This window comes from Haemaphysalis longicornis, unplaced genomic scaffold, assembly GCF_048455015.1.
Source record: "Haemaphysalis longicornis isolate Haplotype H1 unplaced genomic scaffold, Haemaphysalis longicornis Haplotype H1 scaffold_10, whole genome shotgun sequence".
Classification (NCBI taxonomy): domain Eukaryota; kingdom Metazoa; phylum Arthropoda; class Arachnida; order Ixodida; family Ixodidae; genus Haemaphysalis; species Haemaphysalis longicornis.
In genome coordinates this window covers 123,972,427-123,994,650 of record NW_027526204.1, presented here as the reverse complement: position 1 = coordinate 123,994,650, position 22,224 = coordinate 123,972,427, and the positions used below count along the sequence as shown (strand labels likewise).

General features: G+C 47.2%; 1 protein-coding gene across 1 annotated transcript in view; it reads left to right on the top strand.

Annotated features, from left to right (window-relative positions):
* The first annotated feature begins 325 nt into the window (after positions 1-325).
* LOC144159233 (cyclic GMP-AMP synthase-like receptor) overlaps positions 326-22,224 on the top strand; it is a 56,704-nt gene continuing 34,805 nt past the window's right edge. The window contains exons 1-4 of the mRNA XM_077690597.1: positions 326-504; positions 4,173-4,341; positions 11,245-11,356; positions 18,832-19,059. Coding sequence (XP_077546723.1) covers positions 456-504; positions 4,173-4,341; positions 11,245-11,356; positions 18,832-19,059 — 558 coding nt within the window. The 5' untranslated portion in view covers positions 326-455. The remainder of the gene's footprint in view (positions 505-4,172; positions 4,342-11,244; positions 11,357-18,831; positions 19,060-22,224) is intronic.

The window sequence follows — 22,224 nt, the reverse complement described above, 5'->3', positions numbered from 1 at the left end:
TGCTTCCGCAAGAACAAAAATTGTTTGTTTAGAAAAGTTTTAGCAGTTCAATAGTGGGTTATTTTGTATTGCAAATAAAAAAAATGTGTATTTCGGACTACACTGCACAAAATAATGACAATTATTAATGTTATGACGTCTTTATGACGTCACGCGTGGCAGCAGTAGTTGTCAGGGGGACGTGGCTCGTGCCACACGAATGAGACGTTGCCACGGTGCCAAAAAGAATTTTGAAATAGAAAGTTGCCCTTTCTTACTTGTTTTAAATAGTAAAATCTGCTGAATTTTGAGCCAAATTTTAATGATTTCAGCTGATTTTTTAAAGCAAAATCTACTACTACTTGTTCTTTGCCTGTGGCACCACTGGTGCCGCAGCCGACAGCCCGCAGCTGACAGGCAAGAAAAGCCCGCCAAATCCACTGTCCACTGTGCCCAACGCCCGCGTCAGTGAGTGGATGCCCATTCCCAGCAATCGTCGTTCAAAGCCCTTGCCGCAACTGTCAGGTAAATAAGATTGCAATTACTGATTACAAGTGATCGCGTGTGTTCCTTAAACGCTACTGAGGAGCCTTGTAGAGAGAAAAAGCCCCCCGCGGTCCTGAAATATTCTGGTAGTTCCGAGATGGTGATGGTGTCGACGAGGTTTGGCCCTTAGCCCCAAAGGGGGATCGGCCTTCGTAAAAAATTTGAGCATGCTAGTTACAGTTTTCTCTTGCTCTCTAATTACAGATAAGTAACAATGGGAAGAGTGGAAAAGTCCGCGATTTCCTTTTTGCTTGTTGCGAACGCGGCCAGATATGTTCTGCAAGTGTCGCTGAGTTCAAGACTTCGGGCAGTACAGAGAAGTGTGAATCCTGTGTCTAGCTGCGGCACTATTCGTAGATTACCCACCTCACCTGTGTAAATGTGTGTGCGTGTGTGAGCGAGTGCACGGAGCAGTAGGAGTGCGGGCTGACCAGCTCGAGACTTGGTAACCCCTGATTTTCCGGGCTGGAGCAGCAGCGAACGGCTCTAGTTCTCGGCTTTCTGAACTAAAAAAAAAGGCCGCCTACCTTTATTTTATTTTAATAGGCTCAAATGTTTATGCTACAACAACGCACAGCTTCGGCCTTTCGGCTGCCTCAGCCTCTCAGCTGCATGGAAGTAAGCTGATAAACTCCTCTGAACATTTGAGCCATGTAGTATTCGGCCTAGCGAAGAAAAGGATGTAGTGATGGTGATCATATTAAGAGGACAGGTTGGGCTATTGGTCACCAATGTTTAGTGGGACGCCACACAAGACAAATGTCTTGAAAGCAGTAGTCAAAAACTTTGATTAGCGGGTAAGCGGGTGTGGTTCTTCAGTCCAAGAGCCCGATTGATGACTTGCCGATTTTTTCCCCTGAAGGCCAGTAGTCCAGGTTGACGCGGGTCGTCAGGTTCCCCTATGGCTTGGGAAGGGTAAGAGGGGGGGGGGGATACGTGGGAAGGCTGGGTTATGTGCACAGCCAATGATGGTGCGTTTGGTTAGGAATGAGTGACCTTTATTTAGGAAGAGGCCAGGGACCCTGGTGTGGGATAGGGGAAAAAGGAATTGGGAAGACGCTTATTAGAAATAGTGATTACATGACCTAGTAATTGTTTACGAGTTTCTGTTCCGGTTAGCTGCAGGCACGGTTTGGGTGTTCACATAGGCACTGGTCGTTGACATGTGGAGCACTATCATGAAGGTTCACACGGGTACAGTCGCATGCACAAACACTTGAAAAAAGCGGTGGAGGTCAGTCAGCCACTATGCAACTCTGCACAGACCATTTTTTACAGCAAAGTTTGCTGCGCTGCTGAGCACGAGGTCGCGGGTTCGATTCCCGGCCACGGCGGCCGCTTTTCTGATGGAGGCGAAAAGCAAAAACGCTCGTGTGTTCGAGAGTTCGGCGCACGTTAAAGATACCCAGGTGGTCAAAATTAATCCGGAGCCCTCCACTATGGCGTGCCTCATCGCCAGCATTGCGTCGACGCGTTAAACCCTGCAATCAATCAATCAGCAAAGTTTGCAACCCGTTCAAGGGTGCGTGGATTGCCTCTGATAAGCTGCAAGTGCACTGTTAGTGATTATTGCGGGGCTGCCTGAGGCTCTAAGGGTTGCTATCTGCGAGTTGAGAAAGCTGAACAAGACGGAAGAGATTGGGGGTTGTCTGTGTTGCACAGAAGGCAGAGAAAAATTTGCATTCGTGCTTGTCTGTATCCCTGTTTCTTGTTCGAGTAGTTAGGCATGAGGAGGTGGGAGGGTTTGTCGAAGGGTGCAGTAGTGCTGGGTGATGTCTTGCAAGGCGACCAAAGTCAAAAGTTTGACCTCGGTAGCCAAAAAAAAAGCGCAGGCTTGCTGTGGGCATAGTTGTTGCCCGTCAGTGGAAAATGTGCTGGAGTCCAAACAAGGTCAGTGTTCCTAGTGGGGTGATGATGGCTGAGTGGCTGGATGGTTGTCGAGGCCACCTTGCCCAGCAACAAGCTACAACAGGCGGCCTCCACGGGAGTCGGCAAGAACGGTAGATGAAGTTCAAGTGATGGCGAATTCCTTGGCGACCCAGGTAGAGCGAGGAGATGTTGCAGGAGGCGCAAGTGATGACCCTATCTTCAGTAGTGGCCACTGCTAGATGGTGATAGCGGGTTGGGTAATGAAGAGCTTGTATATATGCATGAGATTTCATGGCGGTCGCCATATGCGGCAACTTCAGGTTAAAATGTTTGCCTGGGTTTTTCTGCTGGCAAACCTAAATGTTCAAAGATTATAATATGAACGAAAGCGCAGAATTTTAGAGAAAAGGGCGATTTTTTTTTACCCACGTCTCTTCTCAAGTCACGTTTTTGAAAGGAGGCACGCGCCGCTTAACTTAATACCATATGAACAAAATGATGCTGTCACCGGTGATACAGCAGCATTGTAAATTAAGTGATTCAAAGTAAGTTTATCCCCATTGAGCTTGTGGTGTTCCAGCTTTCCTAGTAATGACTATGGCGGTAACGAGAGAACTAAGCCTCCCCTAAGGGGCCAGTAAAAAGTGTACGCAACACCATCTCTCAGCACACATGCAAAATAGAAAGAATCGACAATTTTTTTTTGCACTGCTTCTCAGTTACTTGTAGTAATTAGTACTGTTATTCCATCATAGGTACAGGGGGGATTAAAAGAAATACGAACAACGGAGCACACAGCCTCCGACGCATGCCGCACCAATAAACTCCGCGCATGCGTAGTTCTTTCCGAGCATTTGAGAATGCGGCCTAGTGTTAGGAGAAGTGCTTGATAAAGAAGCGACGCGGGTCATTTATTTTGAGGCGTCTTTTTATGCTCTGTCGCCACTGAGCATCCTGTTATCTACTACATTCGACAGCCAAGCGCAGCAGGCTGATTGCAGCTAGCATGATGCCCATCAACGATCGTCTTGCTCAGTGGCGACGCAGCGTGAAAAGGCCCCTCAATGTAAAAAACCGACCATTTCCATTAAATGTAGGCCCCACTCTCAAACGCTCTCGAAGAAGTGCGCTTGCGCGCAGTTTGCTGACTTCGCAGCCAGCTGGTGTAGCATGTGTCGGAGGCTGTGCGCTCCGTTGTTCGCATTTCTTTTGATCCCCCCTGTACTCACATGAATGATTTTACACGTACTCCTGGTTTCATGCCCGAAAGAATGTGCACTTAGATTGGAGACGCAGATGATGAGGTACACCGACTATGCTTGTGTTTTTGTTTTATTTGCTTGATGCTTCCGTTGCGAGTCTGCAGCAAACACCCCAGGTTTCCGTCTTATCTTATTCATGCATACTGACAAGTGCAAGAAGCACATGGCACTTGCGAAAAAGTATGCGTGTGACCCCGGAGCTTGCATTGCGGGCTTGCAAACGGTCACCTGCTTGTTGCTGTCTATGCTCGCTAAGAATCACGTTTTTGGCTGTAGTGTTGGTCTATAATTAGAAGCTATGCTTGAGTAAAATGTGTGATCGTACAAACTGCTGTTTTCGTGAGTGATATGCACAAAGTTGTGCGTTCCATTATCTTACCTTATGCACTGCGTCGCGAACACTTGAAACAAGCTCGTGAACGGTTTGTGAGTACTGAATATCCAGTGTCTCCTCGCATTGGAGATAAGTCAAGATATAATGCATCATGTTTCGACTTTCCCGCTTGTCTTTTCCAGTTATGACTTCACGTAAAGAGGCCCTTGCAGCCCTACAAGAGGTCCACGAGGCCATGTCTCTTGACAAGAAAAAAACGGCAAGGAACAAGAAAGCCCTCAACATGGTTCTCAAGGGACTGATAGAGACCATGAAGAAGCTCGATTTCTTGTTCTACGTTCTATACAACAGGTATTGTGGCGTCCCACAAAGCTGCTTTATACCACTTGTGAAACCGACCTTTCTGTGTGAGAAAAAGCTAATTAGTAAAAGCATGAAATCAGAGGTAACAGTCAAGCTCCAGATGCAAACAACCGGCTGAAGCATTGCTAGAATACTCGTTCCAAACAGAGCTACAATAAGAGAATACAACTGCCTAGAAACCTTGACTACTGGCAGCAATTCTTTATGTGAATTTAAACGAACACTTTCCTCTGAACCCTAGTATGTCGCTATAGTCGTGTCATTTTTTTGCAAATTGAATGTGTTCCATGTAATCTTTACAATTGTTTTACATTTTTTGCTCGTAATGTAGTCATTTACTTGTAGTGTTCTTGACAAGCTTGACTTTATATGCGAAAATGTTGTTATACTTGGAAAACAGCCTCGTTATGTGAATGCAGAGCACTGTTGAAAAATTCATAGCGCATGCGGTTGAGGACAAAGAAGAGACATTACGGAGTGCAATTTGAGTTTTATTTGGGGTCAACCCTCACTGAGTATGATGGAAAATAGTTACGTCCAAAAACAGGGAGTGCTTATTGACTCATGTTTGGCTCCAGTCTTAAGCAGTCGTCTTTCTAGCCCACCTTGACAGATGCCCTGCAGAAGATTTTATCAAAATTTGTAGATACGTTGGTGAATTTTTAAGTTTTGATTGACAACAGCGTTGCTAATTTCCCCCTGGTTTTTGTTAAGCTTTTAACCCTGTTTCGAAAATGTATTATGCTGTTGGAATTAACTCATGAACTTCCGGACAACAATGTGCTGCATTTCCTTGATATCACACAACTCTTTCCGAGCATCATGTGTGTGTCGGGCGTATTCACCCCCGGGCGGACAAGGGCTTGTTACTCTGCCGTTCAGCTCATTCTAAGATGACGAAAAGAGGCATTGCTAATATGTGTTTCAGAAATGCCCTTTAAAAGAATTGGCTCAGCTTGCACTAGTGTTGCAAGGCTGGAGAAATGGTGGCCTCTTTTCCTTCCTTTTCCTTCAGCTGTTGCACCCCACATTTATTGCGGAACTTGCCGCTGAAAGTTCTCCACTACTGGCAGGCCCGGATCGTTCTGTCCGTAGCCTTTCGCACATCTCCTGAAGTGGACCGCTTTAGCACGCGCCAGAAGCCACAGCATCCAGTTTAGTGAACTCGTCGTCTGTGCCCCCCCACTTCAGGCGCGAACGTACGTGAACTGGTGAAGGAAACAGCCCGCGAGATAGCCGACAAGGAAAGCTGCTCAGCTTGTTCAAGTTCCCTCCAATGCAACTGCACCAATTAGCGCTGCATTTGATGCTTGCCTCTAAAGAAGCGCAAGGGGTGCTCAGGATATGACGAGAGGTGATGGGAGTGTTTACACATGCAGAGAGGCGCACACGACGTTCCTCCTCCAGAATGGCATGGTGGGAGACCCGATCAGAGGTCTTTTGGCAGTCTAGCCCTAGGACAGCTGACGATTCTGCAGTGGGGGAGCAAGGAGGAGGTCATGCTTGAGCTGCAGTAAGACAGACGTCTTGTCTGGAAAGGCCGGCTCGAAATCCAAACTGATCTGTCTCCTGGAGCCTGCACCTACTACTATGTGCGGGCTTGTTTCGCTACTCGCACGGCCGTCACTCAGATTAAAGGAGCCATGAAGAGAAAATGCAAGTTGGTTTTATTCGAAAGATTTCGTGTTTTATAGTGCCCCCAGCGCTTGTCCGGATACAAACGGTGCTTTATTCACTGAGAAATTAAACAATTTAGGTTAAAATTTTGATTTTCCCGCTCAATCGTGCGTTTTCGTGGTCCCAAGTGACATCACTGGAACTGACCGCTCTGCAGCCTAGAGTACCTTCATTCACGCATCCGCCGTACAGGGTAGAGACACGTATACGCTGGCGCCGCCATTTTCGGTTGCTCGCTCGCCGCCGAAGCAAGTCATTGTGTCAAAACCGCGCTAAAATTATCGCCGCAACGTGGTTTACTGAAGAAGTTTGAATCATATTGTCTGTTTCGCGTTGCTAGGTCTCGTGGGAAACGAAAAGAATAATGCGTTGAGCCGTTGGCCCAATTGCGGCGGCACGGGACCGTTCCAAGGTTGTCTCCACCCTGTACAGCGGTGTTGGTTTGTTCCCGCGTTTCTTTACGTTCCGTAACCTAGATGGCGCCACCATACCGTGGCAAGCGTTTGGTTTGTTTTTGCCCGCATTTAAACCTGGCTTGTTTTTGTTCTGGGAGAAAATATTCGTTCCCTGAATCAGTGCTTGCTCGACAAATGGGGTCACGTAAAACACCGTTGCTTGCGTCAATCGGCCAGTGTCGTCTGAGACAACCCCAAGCCCCGTAGTGCTGTGCAGCTAAACAAGCATGCTGTGCGCAGTACGAACAGCAGAACGCATCAGTACTTCTATGTTTACATGTGCTTTCGTAACTTCCACTGTTTGTCCCATCATTCTTATTGCTTTGTAAAGAATGTGCCCTAAATTTAAGCGCAAATCGCTCGTTTGTCTAGTTTGTAAGTTCTACCTAATTTGCGTCTGCTTCTGCCAGCCTCCGCCAATCGCAGAGCTTAGCTCATGTGACGACATAGGTTCTGTTGCGGGAAATGAGCTGGTGGGTCGCATGATCGTTCCCGTTTTTCCTAATTATGTAGCTTATTTGAGCGAAGTTTACGTTAAAAGCGGTGTCAGTATGATTCTAACGAGACAATCTTTTGAATGAACCAAACTTGTGTTTTCTCTTCATGGCTCCTTTAATGATCTGCACTCTGACGTCATTCCGCTCCCCTCCATAGGCACCCCGCAAGGAGCAATTCTCTCCCCACTGCTCTTCAATATCACTATAATAAACCTCCTCCCTCTTCGTGCTAATATCCCCTTGCTCCGCTACAGTTTATATGCTGACGACGTCATGCTGTGGGTTCCAGGCGGCAGTGATGCACATATTAAAACAACCTTCCAGCAGGGGGCAGGTTATGTCATTGCCTAGGCTCGTGATGTTGGTTTAACTTGTTCGTCCTAAAAAACAGCTGCTGCTTCTCTTGCCCAACAGCCACAAACGCGCCCTTGCAGCTGCAGACATTACCATCTGGCTGGATGACCACCCTCTTGCCTGAGTGACATGCCTTAAAGTTCTAGGCCTTAATACTCAACAGAACTGTGCCAATACCACATTCCTAGCGCACCTCACATCCCAATTCAATCAGACCATCAACCCCCTCCACCGTATCGCTACCCGCCACGAAGGGCTCAAAGTGGCAGAGCGATTGCGGCTGATACAGCTTTCATCATAAGTCGCATCACTGTCTTCCTTATGTAGCACCGTCCTCTAAGGAACTCAAAAAGGTGGACTGTCTAATTCGCAAAGTGTACAAGACGGCGCTGAGGATTCTGCAGAGCGCTGCCACTGCTCGTGCAGAATCGTTTGGCTTCTACAGCACCTCATCTGAGCTCGTCGAAGCTCATCTTGTTAGTTAGTACGCCCGCCTTGCAACCACCACAACCGGTCAGTCTCTCCTTTGATGACTTCCACTCAACTTCCCTTTCGCTACAGGATCCTCTCTTCCCATCCCTAGCAATCACCATGACCTATTCATTGTCCGGCCCATTCCCCGTAACATGCACCCGATGCACAATCGAGCCCATTGCGAGCAGCGTGTGCAAGCCCTTACGAAGCGATACCCCATACATCTGGCAATTGCTTATGTTGACGTGGCTAGATACAGGCACCACGACGCCTTCGCGGTTGCAATCATCAATGGTCCCAGCAGTACCCCTCTTACCACCCTCACCCTTCGCACTTCCTCCCCACGGCTGCAGAAGAGGCGGCTATTGCTCTTGCTTTAACACTTCGGCCTTCCCCGGCGATCATAATCTCAGAGTCAAAGACGGCCATGCGAAATTTCGCGCGGGGTCGCATTTCTCCCCTGGTTCTCAAAACCCTTCTTCAAAATCCCCCTGACTCCCTCATTCAGCTGGTGTGGACACCAGCCCACATGGGTGTGGGAGGGAACGAGGCAGCACACAGAGCCGCTGGAGAGCTCACCTTCCGAGCGGGTCTTAGCCTTGATCACTTTCATGGAGCCCTGTCAGCTCCAGATTGGCTCCTTTCCTTTCGTGAGATTGTCTCATTACCGCCCCTCCCGCCGTCTACTGCCCCCCCTGCTCACCCGGCGCTCTCTCCTGCCGAAGAAAGCCTATGGCGCTTGGTGCAGACGTACACCCTTCCTTGCCTCTCCCGCCTGCACCCCATGCACCCCGCTCTGTACACTCCTCACCCCACTGCCCTGCTTGTGGGGTGGTCCAAACCATGGATCACCTCCTCCGGCAGTGCCCCCACAACCCTATTGCCCCAGTATCGAGACGGTGAGCACTAGACAAGGGTGTTTGGCAGCTCGGATTGGGCGGTGCAAGAAGCCATTGTCGTTGGGGTTGCCAAAGTCACCAGGGACGTTCCTCCCTCAGTCACCACCCCTCCCATGAGCTAGCCCTTGGGGCAATAAAAGTTTTGTGTGTGTGTGTCTCTCTCTCCATCCACCATCTTTTCATAGCATTAGTGATGAGCAGGCACAGAGGGATCAGGATTTGTTCCACTAGGTCACACATCAGTGGGGCTCTTCAATTTACAATTGTGGAAGCACCATGTCTGAAGGTTCTCTGAAAACAAATGATAGATTTCTTCTCTGGGAGTGTCCGGATAGGACAAGACTATATTGGAGGTGAATAACCCTAGTGTCTTTCATATTGCGAGAGCTCATGATGACGGCAGTGCGTAGAACCTATAGGGTGTATTCACAGGGCTTTGGACCGCGTGGCGGCGCCACCTGCGCGGCGGCAACGGCGCCATATTTGAGGTTGCACTCCGCCGCGCAGGCAGCGCGTCTCCCGACGCGAAACGTGGTTTGCGGCGTGGTGCTGGCAGGAACGTTCGTGTGGACGGTGTTTTTTCTGCGTAATTTGTGAGTATGCAAATGCCTTGTAACGAGTAGCTAGCATTGTTTTCGCTTCGAAATTCCGGACTGCGCTTGTCTCCTACATTCGCAGACACCCGAAGCAGGCCGCACGACAAAATCAAGTGCGCCGGGTATTTCTTTTCTTTCGCTGTTTCGAAGCGACGGCTAGGGCAGTGCTTGAAGACGGTCTGTCTTCATTCGACGAATTCCCAATGAAGTTATCGATAATATGGCTAATCAATACCGACTCTGTTGTAGCTGGTTTCATTCAGGTGGGCCCCGGGACGATCGATGGCGTCGGAGCTTTCACCTCGCACCTCGACACATGTTTGAAACATTACGCGGTGCTTAAAATGTTCACAAATTATGGTAGCCGGCGTACGTATGTATGAGACGAATTATGTTGGGCGCCCAGCCTTAACATGGACTCCTTCGAGTGTTGAGATGAACGCACGCGCATGCATGCAATGTCGCTTCCCAGGTAATTGCGGGCATCCAATTCTTCCTCGTCGCTTTCGACTGTTCTCTAATGACCATGCGTGTTATGTGACCAGACACTACAGCTTGACGCTGGGTACACAGTTTGACTACTTCAAAAACAGCGCAGAGACGAAAACGTATGCAGGGACAAACTAGAGCACTCTTTGTCATTTGTCTCTGCGCTGCTTTCGAAGTATCCGAAGCGTGTTCCACAATCTTGTTCTTATAATTTTCGCTTTCCTCTTTACCGAAAGAAAAACAATTGAAAATCATCGGTGGGATCTTTGTCGTCGCCACCATACCTAAATTTATCACGTACTTACCTTGCGATGGTTTCCACCCAGACCTTGTGCGTAATTGTTCTGCTTTTTGGAAGGTCAAATTAACGACCTTCGTGCGTTTAACGCACAGAACACTGTCGCCAGAGCGCCTCACCGTCTCTCATACTCCTCAAGAAGCGCGCAACATGCCTGGGTGGCACGGTAAAACCAGCTCCTCATCTCACACGCCACCACCGCATCAAATATCCTCGCAGCCTTGGATGAAGAAATTTTCTGAACTCTAGCCACGGTCGTTTCAAGCAACGCAGAAAATAAGGAAATCGGCGCACGGGGATGACACCGAGATAGCGCGAAATTGCCGAAACGGACCGGGTTATGCACGCCGCTGGCCGCGCCTGTCATACCGTTGGACAGTTGCATTCGTCACACGAAATTATACCGTCTTCAAGCATTGCCCTGGCCTTCGCTTCGAAACAGCAAAAGAAAAAAAGAATACCCAGTGCGCTTGATTTCGTCGTTCGGCATGCTTCGGGTCTGCGGTTGTAGAAGACGTGAACAGCACAGTCCGGAATTTCGCAGCGAAAACAATGCTGACTACTCGTTACGACAAAGCATTCTCACACCCACGAATCACGCAGAAAAAACACCGTCCACACGAACGTTCTTGCCAGCACCACGCCGCAAACCACATTTCACGTCGGGAAACACGCTGCCCGCGTGGCGGAGTGCAACCTCAAATATGGCGTCGTCGCCGCCGCGCAGGTAGCGCCACGGCGCGGCCCAAAGCCTTGTGAATACACCCTATAGAAAAACAGGTCTATCAAACTCTTAAATAAAATAGCCCTGTTTAGCAAGTGTGCAAATTTTATTTTGTTTGTTTTCTTGCTTTGAGGAGCTTTGTTGTGGAGTGCCTTCTCTCCCTCGACGCGACAAGTTTTGAGTGCTATTGCCGGTGCGGTTCTTTTGCTGTCTCAGAGTGATGGAACGGAGCTACAGTGATGTCCATCGTTGAAGGAAGTAGTGCTGTGGCACTGTTGATACAGCGTCTGCAATTCTGACGGCATAAAGTGTGTGGTCGCTAAAGGCTCCTGTAACAGTGCACAGAACCTGGGTGTTGGTGGCCAGGTAGACACGCGGGCAGCAAAACGGTTTCGGGTTGTCTGCAGCTGGCGTTTAACCTCGTGCAGGTTTTCCTACACCGGAAGCATGTTCCAGGGACTCCGCATCTTTAACCCGGATGAGTTTGACGTCGATATCGTCCTCTTCTTTCCAGTCCCCAAGGGCTGCCACCCCCCCAAAGTAAGTGCCCTTCGGTCAGAGTTGTCCTATATTAGTGCTGGCTGTGTACCTGCGTGCACCCCCTCTTGGTAGTAGATGAAGAACTAGCGTATTTGCACGGCATCTAGTGGGGGAAAACAGAACTTTGCTGAACATTTAGTTAAGGGCCCTTCGGTCAGAGTTGCCCTATATTAGTGCTGGCTGCGAAACTCCGCTTCAGAAAGCGGGTGCCTGCGTGCACCCCCTCTTGGTAGTAGATGATGAACTAGCGTATTTGCACGGCATCTAGTGGGTGAAAACTGAACTTTGCTGAACATTTAGTTAAGGGCCCTTCGGTCAGAGTTGCCCTATATTAGTGCTGGCTGCGAAACTCCGCTTCAGAAAGCGGGTGCCTGCGTGCACCCCCTCTTGGTAGTAGATGATGAACTAGCGTATTTGCACGGCATCTAGTGGGTGAAAACTGAACTTTGCTGAACATTTAGTTAAGGGCCCTTCGGTCAGAGTTGCCCTATATTAGTGCTGGCTGCGAAACTCCGCTTCAGAAAGCGGGTGCCTGCGTGCACCCCCTCTTGGTAGTAGATGATGAACTAGCGTATTTGCACGGCATCTAGTGGATGAAAACTGAACTTTGCTGAACATTTAGTTAAGGGCCCTTCGGTCAGAGTTGTCCTATATTTGTGCTGGCTGCGAAACTCCGCTTCAGAAAATGGGTGCCTGCGTGCACCCCCCCTTGGTAGTAGATGAAGAACTAGCGTATTTGCACGGCATCTAGTGGGTGAAAACTGAACTTTGCTGAACACACTTACATTGAACGAAATTAATTATCAAGGACACTTGCTTTTCAAATTACCAAGTGTTTCTTGGGGCCCCCTTGGCATTTCTGTCAAGGTTAGCGGCAGCAGGGTGCCTCACTGTATGCACTCCCCACCACAGTAAAAACTCGTTACAAGAGACACTCAAGGTACCCGGGAAAACATGTCTTTTGTAATGAAGGTCTCTTTCTTGTATGCGAAGTTGCTAACATGGCAAACGTAGGAAAACCAACCAAGCGGTTTTCTTTCGAATGTCTCTTGTAACAGTGTCTCTTCTGACGAGGTTTTACTGTATGCAATAAGGCGATATAATAAAACTCGTGTAGGCATACATAACACCAAGAATTGCGTTCACAACTCCCTTCTTCAAACCGAAATCAGAAGAAAAGACCAAGGTAAACGCTCTCATTAAGAGAGTGTGCAAGAGGGCCTTAGGAATACTGATCAGCACCTCAAATGAGAACCTGGAGGTCAGTGGACTACACAATGTGCTGTATGAGGTAATAGAAGCACAGAAGCATGAGAGACTCTCAAGGGGCGAAACGGGCAGATACACCCTAGACAAACTAGACATCACAACCAGAATGCACCAGGAGGGACCCAAAGAAGAAATGGACGCACGATCATCATAGCCAGCATCCCAAGGAACATGCACCCAAGTTACAGCCCACAAGACGCATGGTAAACTAAAAGGTACACAGATACGGCGCTGTACACAGATATGGCGCTGCAACAAGGACCTGAAAGAGAATCTAGATACGTGTAGTCGTGGACAGTATGGGCAGAGTCCTTCAATGCTTTACTGGTCACGAAACTCCGGCGCTCGTTTCATATAGGGACCGCGCTCGCCACTACAGGCGCCACCGCCGCACGAAGGTCATCCAGCCGCCGCGCGTGCGGCGTATTGGCCAGCTCTTGGCGTGCAAACGCTCGCTGCTTTTGGTATCTGCACGCTGATTAAGTGTGCTTTTTTTTGTAGTAGTTAGCGATGAATAGTCGTCATTGTGTACATAACCTGCCTTCAATGGGGTTTTATTTTTCCATGCAAATTACCGTAGGCTTCGGCCGCGAACGGCAACGGCTTCTGCGTCCTCTGGCACAAGCGCTGCGCCGTCGTGTTTACGGATTTTTAAATCTTACTGTAGTTGCGTAGCCACGAAATGCTGCGGGCCTATCGATAATACAATAAAAAAACTGAAAGAAACCAAGTACGCGCCGTTCAGACTACGCTTAATGCACCCGTTGATTGCTCTGGAATGCACAGAAGGATAAAAGAGGTAGCCCAATAGTATTGCCGTTTCGATAAGTGGGTACATACTTGAGAACATCTAAAAACGCTGCAGAAACGTGAAGGATCAAAACACGAAGAGATATATGTTGCATTGCGTCTTTCCGCTTCTACGATTTGCAATCCTTGCAAAAACAGGAAGCGAAAAAAGAACAATAAAACTTATTTTATCACACGCAACAAAAAACTTCAATGTTACGAAGGGAGACAAAAGAGCGTGGTCCAGCGTACAAATATTTTTATTTATTTTTTTTTTTGCGCTGCGATGTGCAGCACACGGAACAAGCAGAATATTACCACGTAGCCAAGAACGACGCAAAGCTTTTCTGAACGCAGCGAGCTAGCGAGCTCCTGCTCTACAAAAGACTAGAATGAAACACAAACAGCGAAGAAGCAGTCCGCAGTGAGAGAGAGAGAGAGAGAGAACGCCTTTAATGAAAGCTGAAGAGGTCAGCCCCACTAACGGTAGGGCTTGCTACTCCAGATGGGGTGAATACAGTGAGGTGACAGCGAAAAATAGAGAGAAAAAGAAAAGGAAAGAAAGAAAGGGGAGTAAGAGGAGAAATGCACACATATACAAATTGTACATGCTCAGAGAGTTCACAGAACCTCTTCTGGTGTTTCCGCCCTGTTTCCGCAAGAAAAGTAAGCAGTGTTTTTGTACCCAGCACTGCTTCCTCACGATTATGTGCACAGATGAACGTCGATAAAGTGAGTTGCGCGGTGTTTGCTATGCATGCATTACTCTGGGAACGTTATTAATTTCAGATCCATGAAAATAGGATCGAGAACATTGTCGAATAAACAAAAAATCAAGTTAGCGACAAGGTGGCACCCTTTCCATATCAAAGATTGCCCGACGGGACGTACGACAAAATGAGCAAACGGGCGCTCCGGTTGAAACGCCAGATAAGAAACCGGAATCGGCCACGCGCGGTTACAAAACAAACAAAACGAACCCTAAGGGGTAATTCGCGGAAATATGAAAAGTAAAAGCACAAGGACGTCTCAAAGCTTTTTTTACACGCGAGCCTGAGTGCAAGGTAATACAAGTTTGCAAACAGGTAATGAAGCACCGCTACAACCTGACTGATGTGACAAAAATCCGGCTTTAAGTTAGCCTTGTACAATTCTAGGTCCATGATGCTCTGGGTACATTGCTTTTTCCATTCTCACACACAGTGCATTCCAAACACTGTCACAGACTTATAATCGACACTGAAATCCCCCGTTTCTTGCCTTGGTATGGCGCGCATCCATTTCTCACGCAGCTCCCCGTCGCTCGGTCAACAGAACAAGTAAACATTTTCTGTTGTATCGTTGTACTAGGAACGACATCCCGGGACGAAACACATGTTCGGCATCGTTGTTGCACTACTAAAGTCGCATCACAAGAGCGCGAGATGCACGTTACATTTTTTCCCGCACAAAACAAACACAATTCGCCGCAGCTCCGCTGTTCGAGCCAGCGCAACGCCGCCCGAACAGTGACCTCAGTGAGAGGGTGGCGCCACCGCGCGGCGACCAAACGCAGCATATGAAGCTCTCCCATTGAGTTACGGAGCAGTTTCGTAACCAGTAAAGCATTGAATGACTCTGGTATGGGCTGTATTGTGACTAGAGCACTGCATGGGCACGGGCCGGCCCGAAAGCCCGGGCCGGGCTTTTGGTCCTGAATTCATAGGCCCGGCCGTTAGTAGTTCCGTCATGAAGTGTAGAAAAGAGCATAAAAATGCATATTCTGAGTTTATGTTTACACGCTTTTTGATGGTAGTTGTACGCATTGTTTTAAAAAACGTGTTTTGCTAGGTCTGATAGTCACTATACTGTAATTTTAATGATGTTTCATGTTCTGCATCAAGATTTTATATTTTGGTGTTTAACATACTAAAGATACGGTTTCAAGGAGTGCCCTAGCGGGGAAGGAATTAATTTAGACAGCCTGGAGCTGTGCACCTATGTTTATGTACACGTGTGTTTTCGATGTCGCACCAATCTATATGCGGCTGCCATGGCTGGGAATCAAACTCACGTGCCAGAGAAACACCACTGCTTAACAACCACTGCAGGCGAAATGCTTCAACGCACGTGCATACTCGTGGATTCAAATGGGGAGCAAAAAATTTCAGCAATGCCAACTTGTGGCTGAGACAATCACGTTAAGTTGCCAAGAGTCTGGTCATCAAAGGTGATGGTGTCTCTCGTGTAAGAATACGAGCTATTATTACGCCGATGTGGCGTGAACTGCAGACGGTATAAGCTAAACTAAGTGCACTTTTAAACCCTTATTTTCTGCGTTCCAATTCATGGCGAGCTTGTACAACCTAGATGCTCCGTCTGATTGCCCGCTACGAAGACACAGGACCAAATATAATGAACAAATTTTCTTCAGCGTCTAAGGCCGGGCCTGGTCACGCACACGCGGGCCCTTCCTAGGCTCAAAAAAAAATTCCCGCGCCTTCCCGCGAGGGGAACACGAGTAAATGCAGAGCATTGGGGCCTCAGTACTGGTTGAAGGCAGTGTTGCTTCCATCGCTTCTTCCGTGATGCTGGAGTAGCAGACACGAGTGAACGTGAGAGCGAGCGTCAACCAAGGAAGGAAGGAGCAACGCAGTGACTGAAGCACGAGCGACCGCTAGCCGATTTATATTTGCAGCGCGCGTAGTAGAGGGAGAGCAGTACGGGGGGGGAGCGCGCATGCGCAAGCAGCGCGCGCCCTTCTACGCCCCACCGCGCCGCTATCACGCACCTGTTACGCCGAGATCGCGACGGAGCGAACGGGCTGACTACGACGCATGCGCGCGCCAGCTGCTGTTGAGAGAGAGGAGGGAAGGAGGAGAGGCGCACCTGCTGCGGACGCGGAGCTGTTGACGCCGTCCGACGCAGGAAGAGGCGAGGCTAAGAAATGCTCTGCATTTAAAATAAATTGCCGGGCCCGGGCCTGGGCTTGAGACGACGGGCCCGGGCCCAGACTCGGTGTTACAGGCCCTGGTCGGGCTCGGCTTTCACAAAGCAAGCTCGGGCTTGGGATTTCAGTTAAAGGTTGGCAAATTATGTGAGATTGCGTGCAGTGTAGTAGTTGAAATAAGTTCTTAGCCCACCTGTCGTGTCAGACCGTCAACTAGGGTGGCATTTGCCTGTACTGCAGTCATACGACGCCTTTGTGTGGTCCCTTGAAAGTCATAATATCAGGGTTCCACTGTATTTTAAAAAAACGCTTCTGACTTATCAAAGAAGTCGAAGACAACGTCCAACTCCATTCATTTTGAAAAAAAAGTAGCATTTGGTAACTCACTCAGCTCCATTCCCAGCATGAAAGGCATTTTTTTAACCAAAAAATGCAAGAGGCATTGAAAAAGTACCCAATGTCGCGCTACAATGACATAATGTATGGGCAGGAGAGACGTAATTTGGGCAAGCGCTAAAAACAGAGTTTTTGGGTGTTATGAGCACGTTTAACATTCAAGTGATACAGTCAACAAAACCAGGGGCGCCACTACAATCGCCCGGCCGTGTTTTTTGGTGGTCGATTAGGTCGGCGGTCGGCAATTGCAAAAACCAGGTCCTGCAACGTCATAGAGAAATCGCCAGACAGTGGCTAAGGAGTCGCCACTGCTTCATCCATTTTCCTTCATATCGCCCAATTGTTTGAAGTTTGTGATAAAGTTGGTGCCACTGTTATCAGGAGAAAGCAGTCTTTAATGAACCAAGCTTGTATTTTGTCTTCGTGGCTTTTTTAACGAGGCGTCTCACGGGGCTGCCAGTCCTGTCCCAGCAGATTTGGTCGCACACATTGCACTTGCGAAATAAATTTGTTCCTGCTGACACTTCGGGGCAGTTGGCCTTTAGCTCCCCCCACTTGTGAAACTTTTTCAGTAAAGCTGTTAAGGGGGCAGTTGGGTCTTTGGGGCCGAAAAACGGTAAAAAAAAAAAAAGCGTTTTCTGAAAAATGGCATTTTCGGCCTTCACGGCCATTTTTCTATCAGTTTGTAAATTTCCTCATCAAAAGGAACCCTATTTTGTTGTTATTATATTAGAATAGCATTTTAAAGTGCACTCTGCAGCTCAGTTAGCGCAGAATTCAATGGTGAAATGGCACTTTTCTTGCAATGCAAAGCTAGCATTTCATCCTCAGATATCTCGGCACCTGGAGCAGGTACAACTGTAATTCTTTTTGCTTCTGATACCGAAATGTGTGGAGAATACAATGTTGGAATCAAATTTTTCAAATGGAGGCTTTGGAAAATGAAAATTATTATTGTGTTCAACTGGCACCACCTGCGAGCCATTTCTGGCAGAGCGCGGGAGAAGCGAAGTTCACTGAGTTGTAAAACGACCAAAAGTAGCTAAATCAAAAAAGTTCTTCCTACGTCGCATTCTTTAGTCATTTGTCTGCCTAGCCATGTGGTAAGTGCCATTCTGTATGGAGTGGTTATTTTGTAACTGTGACCCAAAATAATGGCAATTAATCATTAATTAACGCAAAATATAATCAACTTGCAAAAAATCTAGTGGCAGATTTGAAATAAGCACAAAAAACTCTATAATGCAGTGCAGTTTCATTAAAATTGGTTGGTAAATAAAAAAATAGTTCCAAGACCAGTCTGCCCCCTTAACACTAGCACTGTCGTAACCAATTTGTCTGTAATGAATAAAATAAGACGTACTTTTAAATAAAATGGGACTCTCGCGGGGGGGGACTCAAGTATAAGCGTTTCAGTCATTCTCGTGGTCAAGCTCGAAGTGGTGTCATGACAGCTTTTGTTCATTTTACCAGGGACCGGTGGAGAGTTATTCAATGAAGACAACAATGTAAAATTTCTGTTGCTATCATTTGTAATAACAGCGAAATTGCACAATTTCGGTTACCTGTCACTAGCCCATTGAGCCACCCGGGCTCGATGCGAGTTTACACGTGTAAACAATATTTTTTTTAGCGCACGGAAGTATGTGCAGCCCTCTCTTCTTTAGTTTTTGTAGGCCCGGGATCCTTTGTCTGTTGATGCTTTGTATGTTGAAAAAAACACAAAGTGAAAAAAAAAAAAAAATACTGCTTGAGTTGTTGCTCCTGATCAACACTTGGAATCAAAGGGTTAAAAACTGGCCTGCGATTCGCCCAAGTTAACTGGCCTGTGATCTGTGAGCAGAAAGTCGAAGTTGCAAACTTCTCTGTGTTTGACAAGCGAGCTTTATTTCATTAAGTTTTGTTATTGAGTAAATGTTTAGCAAAGTTCAGCTTTTGTCCCCTAGGGGGGGCTGCGCCTGATCTTCTTCTATTCTGAAGCGGAGTTTCACAGCTGGTGCATATTGAACAGGTCTGGAAAGGCCTAGTCAGAGCTGGGTATTAAATTTGCTTTCTCGCTAAGCCATGTGCTGTGCGCGGGCTGTTTTTCCAGCTTGTTCTCGCAGGTCCTGGCTTGGTCTATGTCGTGTTCACAAAAATGCACCTGGACTACCTTAAAGAAGAGCTGGGCATGCAAGCGTTCCACCAGCTCAAGAAACTGCTCGACCAGGAGGACAGGTTCCTGGTGCCACAGTACCGGCAGTGGTTCCAGTCCGTCGTGGACAAGGCGCTTCAACGCTACGAGCCACCGCCTAGTGACGACGGGTCGGATTGTTACAAGGTGATAGCCGCCGGTGTTGCTCCGAGTGTTGATGTTTGCGAGCGATGAGGCAGGTTTAGGGGGAGAGGCTGGGGTCTTAAAGGCCAACTGCACTCAAATTTTTCTTTGTCCAAATTTGATCCAAATAAGCAGTCTCAGCTCTTAAAATCACCTTGGCGAAATCATAAGCTTGGTAAGCACACAGCACACTAGGTACCGTCATTCAAAATAGCTCCGTGCAGACGACGTTTGCACCTGGTGGAGAGTCACTGAAACAAGTTCCGAGCGGCCTGTGATATTTTTTAATTTTTTTTATTTTTGTTATTATTATTATTATTATTTTTTTTTTTTTTTTTCAGTGCAATAATATTAGATTAGAAGCCTACAAACTATACGTGCACTTGCGAACGTTCTGGAGCTAGAAAAACTCTTTTTGCTTGGACATGAAATTTCTACTTAAAAAATAGCGCTACACGCACACTTGCCTTAAATTTGTCATTTCTATTCATTCCTATTGCATCTATCACAGAAAAAAAAAGGATCTTTTATTAATTCTTCACCGCTTGCACTTCCGCGTCCAATATTTGCCTATTTGGGTAGGCCCAAATCCTTATCCCTTAGACCTTTTTAAAAGTTTGGCGACCTAACTAGAGTTGTTGTACACGCGGGTATAAACATTTGTGCGAGTTTTGCCTCACTCGCTAAGTGAACCAAAATCAGCCTTGCTCGTGGTAACAAATACATCCGCACAAATATCGGCCGTCGTCTTCGCGAAGTGCGAAAGCTAACGAAACTGCTCTTCTCATAAACAATAAACACGCTTTTTTTAATTGCCAAATGAAGTATTTACTTTTGTAGAGCGCTAGATTTAGTTTTCTTGAAAGTAAAATGTTTTCAACAACACATGTCTCTGGTGAAAGTAGAAAACAGCGGTAGATAGGTAATTTTTTTCGTGTTTTGGTGCATCATTTAGCTGTGGAAGCTGACTTATAGTTTTAGATCCCTTTTATAATTCGATTCTCGATGTGCAGCAAGGCGAAATATACTGGGCTGATATTCAGAAAGCTGTTTGCACCCAATGTATAGTAAAAATATTGATTAATCTCTGCCCGCCTGAGGTTTATTCTCTTCAAAGACAGCGATGTGACAGCCGAGGCGCCGGCTAACCACGACTGCTTTTTGATATCGTACAAGCAGGGATGAGACAGCTGCGCATATTGCGCAGTTTTGATACAAAGTTGTTTTCCTGCGCCAGGCTGCTCCAAAAGCTTGAAAATTGGAAAAATTGCGCCAAACTGCTCCAAAACAGTATGAGAGCCAAGGATTTGAACGCTCCCGTCAGTTTTAGTGGGGAAAAATGCTTTCTCACGGCATAATTTTTCAGCACACCCTAGGTGATGGTGTTTGTAAAAGTTTAATTTATTGATCAATCAATAAAAAAAAACCGTAAAATTGTCCGCTAAACAGTTTTTTTCGAAAGTTACAATGTCGGGTTGCACATGTTATATCCTGTACATTTTTAAAGCTTTCCCGTCGAAAACCATTGCAAAGTCCTGTATAAAAATACTAATGTTTACTGAGGCGACAAAACTTGTTCAAGTTGATGAAAAAACGGCAATTTTCGGAGCGCCGTATCTCCGGAACGATATCACTGGGCGCCGCCATCTTAGCGTGGTGAAGATTGGGAAACATGGTCGGCGGGCGAAGCAGTTGCTCGTGGTTCAGGCTAGTTCACTCTAGGTCAGGCAGAGTGCCATTTGAAGATTTCTACCGTGGTTTTGGTTATGGGGGTGGGTACATTTAGTTGTTCGATCTGTTACGGGAAGTTGCGCCACTCGAAAGATGGAGTACATCAAAAACAACATGGTGCCCGCGAATTCACTGTGTTTCGGCCTTGAGTGTGGGGCGCGGTGCGTGCCTGAAGTGAAATTTCGGACTTATTGCGGTGTTATATAACGCTGAGTTATTGCTGCCTTTGACAGCGAGCTTGCGAGCGGCGGGAATGGGACGATCGACTCTGCAGAAGGGGCGGCGCAGGCTACATCGCCGCAAAATGTTCAACCAGTGTCCGGTAGCGGGACGGGGTGTTATTGCACACTAGTAATAATGGTTCATCTGTCTGAAGTGAAATTTGAGGCGAAAAGGGAGGTGGCTAAACATACCAACGTTACGCAAATTACGATCGTAGTGAACGTGCACCTTAGGTATTGAAATGGGAAAGCTGGTGGGGTGCGACGACTGTCACCTCGCTTTGCGCGACTTTTGCGGTGGCTCTACACTTGTGCCTAAAGCCGAGTCTGGGATTACAAAAATAATAATTTAGGCATTCGCATGATAATAAAAATGCCTTACGATTGCCGAGTTTTTCAATGCGATATTTTCAACGGAACTCCACGCTTTCTATGCGTAGAGCCTAAGAGTTTAAAATGGTTTGTAAAAAGGAAGTGCAGTTTGTACCTTGTGATACTCTGGTAGAACAAACTTTATTTGAAGGCTATTTCAGTGTTATTTACGTTCAAAACCGATTAAAAAGTGCACCACCACCCCCCGATTTGCCAAAAATTTGATTTTTAGGCACATAAGGTGACATAATAAATGGGGTTAACTGCTCCAAATCAAGGTTTTTCTGCGCCAAAATCGAGATTTTGCTGCTCCAAAAACTGCTCCCAAATCGGATTCAGCTGTCTCACCCCTGTACAAGCAACTAGCTTTGTAAATCAGGGCCCGCTTTTTTACTCGCAATTCCAAGGATTGCTACAACGGCAGTTATTCTGATGGAAAAATAACTGTCGTACGGTCTACTTCATTTCGATTGATAGCAACGCAATGTCGGAATTGCGCCTAACTACATCATCCTGGGTAAACTTTCGTGGGAGTTCTTCTATGGAAATAACAGTACGAAACGCGACGCTACCACTTCAAGGCGGCTCTGAGCGGCCGCCGTTTCTAGCGCGGCCACTTCCGTTCCATCATGTACGTCGCATCCGGCCGCCGGTAATGGCCGCATTTTCTATTCAGTTTCGGTTCTGAAAACGCCAATGTCGTGAGCGGTTTGCGTCGCTCGCGTTCATGTTTGAAACGTAGTATTTTGCATTTCGCCCTCTTTTTATATTTTAAGTTGTCGAAAATTTAAGTGCAGTTGGCCTTTAAGGAAATGGTGTCGGCAAATTACACCACAACAAGTCT